This window comes from Lipotes vexillifer, unplaced genomic scaffold (genome assembly GCF_000442215.2).
Source record: "Lipotes vexillifer unplaced genomic scaffold, Lipotes_vexillifer_v1.1 scaffold504, whole genome shotgun sequence".
Lineage (NCBI taxonomy): Eukaryota > Metazoa > Chordata > Mammalia > Artiodactyla > Lipotidae > Lipotes > Lipotes vexillifer.
The window spans coordinates 228,148-230,050 of NW_006785225.1; the positions used below are offsets into that span (position 1 = coordinate 228,148).

At 50.0% G+C, this 1,903-nt stretch overlaps 1 protein-coding gene across 1 annotated transcript in view; it reads right to left on the reverse strand.

The window, feature by feature from the left end:
* Positions 1 to 1,333: 1,333 nt before the first annotated feature.
* NUTF2 (nuclear transport factor 2) overlaps positions 1,334 to 1,903 on the reverse strand; it is a 16,933-nt gene continuing 16,363 nt past the window's right edge. The window contains exon 5 of the mRNA XM_007457264.1: positions 1,334 to 1,845. Coding sequence (XP_007457326.1) covers positions 1,732 to 1,845 — 114 coding nt within the window. The 3' untranslated portion in view covers positions 1,334 to 1,731. The remainder of the gene's footprint in view (positions 1,846 to 1,903) is intronic.

The window sequence follows — 1,903 nt, forward strand, 5'->3', positions numbered from 1 at the left end:
CCCTGCATGACCTGGCACCCTCAGGCAAAAAGAAAGGAACCATAGTTTACAAACACCTCTTTATTGCAGACATTTCAGGCACAGATACATGGAAAAGCTGTATTGCAGATTTTATACAGGGTGGTTTAAGAGGCAGCAGGTTTCTACCTCTCTCCCCAACCTCCATCCCCCAAATACACAGCAGCCAAGAAATCAGCCCCATTGAAATCTCCTGAGTATGCTGTCCTTTCAAACAGCACATCATCCAGCCCAGTGCCCAGTGTAGCCAGGCAACCAGTGGGGGTCTGAGGAAGTCCTTGGCTTCCATCCACAGTACAGGAGGGAAGGGGGCTGTGCAGGTCAGGCAAAGCTGTGGTGCCCTCACCAATCCTAAAACCCCTAACAGGGCATCAGCCCAAGTCCTGGGTTTGTTTCTAGCCTATGGTTGCTACCTTGCCATGAGTTTTACACCACCAAGGTCTCAGGGCTCAAGGGCTAGATTTGTACTAGGCAAGGCTTGTCCCCAAAACTGAGGAGCAGAAACTGCCCCAACAGCTGAGACTTCCCAGGATTTGAAGATAGTGTGAAGGTGTGTGTGTGTGTGGTCAGGGAGGGAATTGGAGGAGGCCTAGAGATGCCTTGCAGAGGTCTCAGGGGTGAGAAATCCTAGAACCTAAATCCCTCAAACTCAGAATGCTTTCTTTCATAGATCTAAATCTATACTCCAACCCAACCAGGCCTGGCTCCATGGGCATTGGAGGCTGGCTGTTCGAGTTACTCCCCTTTGGGTAATGATATCCACAGCAGATGGTACAGCATCAGAGCTGCCCTCTGCTTGGCTTGGGATTTATGGGGCACACTGGACGTGATCCTGACCCTTCTGTGGATAGAACAGGCCCTTCTCCCTCAAACTTCTGCTCATACTTGGCCTTGCTGAGCCCTCAGTTCAGAGGGCCTGAAGCTAACGGGCCATTTTTGCCAAGGCTTTTCCATCTTCGGTGGGGTTCTGGGTCATCTCACACGTCATTAGAGCCTTGACCCTACCCAGCGTAGACGTCACAGGAGGTGTCAGAACTGACTGCAGAGGCTTCAGCGCAAGGGAAGCTTCAGGTCAGACCTGAGCTCTGCCTGTCTGCAGCTCACTTTCCCAAGACCAGGTGGGCCATGGAGGGAACACTATGCCCTACAGGGCTTCTGAGAGAAGCCAGTGAGAGTGCTGCTTCAGCGTTTTCTCCTTGCAACAGGTTATCGCTGAAGTGGGGTAGAGGTGGGAGGGTGAGACATGAGAGAGCCAATGAGGCAGGGTAGTTACTGATGCCCAGCCAACTATTAAACTAATTAAAACAATTTAAACTGTTAAGAAAATTTTCGTGGTTTTATTGTATCATGAGGCATTGAAACATCTGAACAAATCAATATCTCGGTGGTGAGGCAGCTGCTTTCTCCTTCACTTCTTTGGGTTACTAGAGCAACTTGTCAGTAGATTAAAAAAAAAAAAAAAAAAGACAACCTTTCGCATTACTTAAGTCTTTCCAAGGCATGCGCTGGTACAACACAAACTTCTCCCATCAGATGCAACTAGTCTAGCGTCCAAACATCATGCACAATACCTCGGCAGCAGTAGCGCACTGCGCCCACTCCCACCGCGGCCCTGCTCATTTGTGTATGATATTTGGAGCATCTGGAGGAGCATGAATAATATCGGGAAGAGGAGGGAGGAGGAAACAGCATGAGTGCCTGGCTGGGAGGAGGTCAGCCGAAGTTGTGCAGGGCAAGCCTGAACATGTCATTGGTGCAAACCCAAGCATCATTGATGTTCTTTAATAGGAACATCTGGTGGAACCCCATGATGGGGTCTTCATCGGCCTGTGGGGAGAGAGAAAATGGTTCAGTAAGGTGCCCAAGGAGCAGGAAGGGTGTTCAG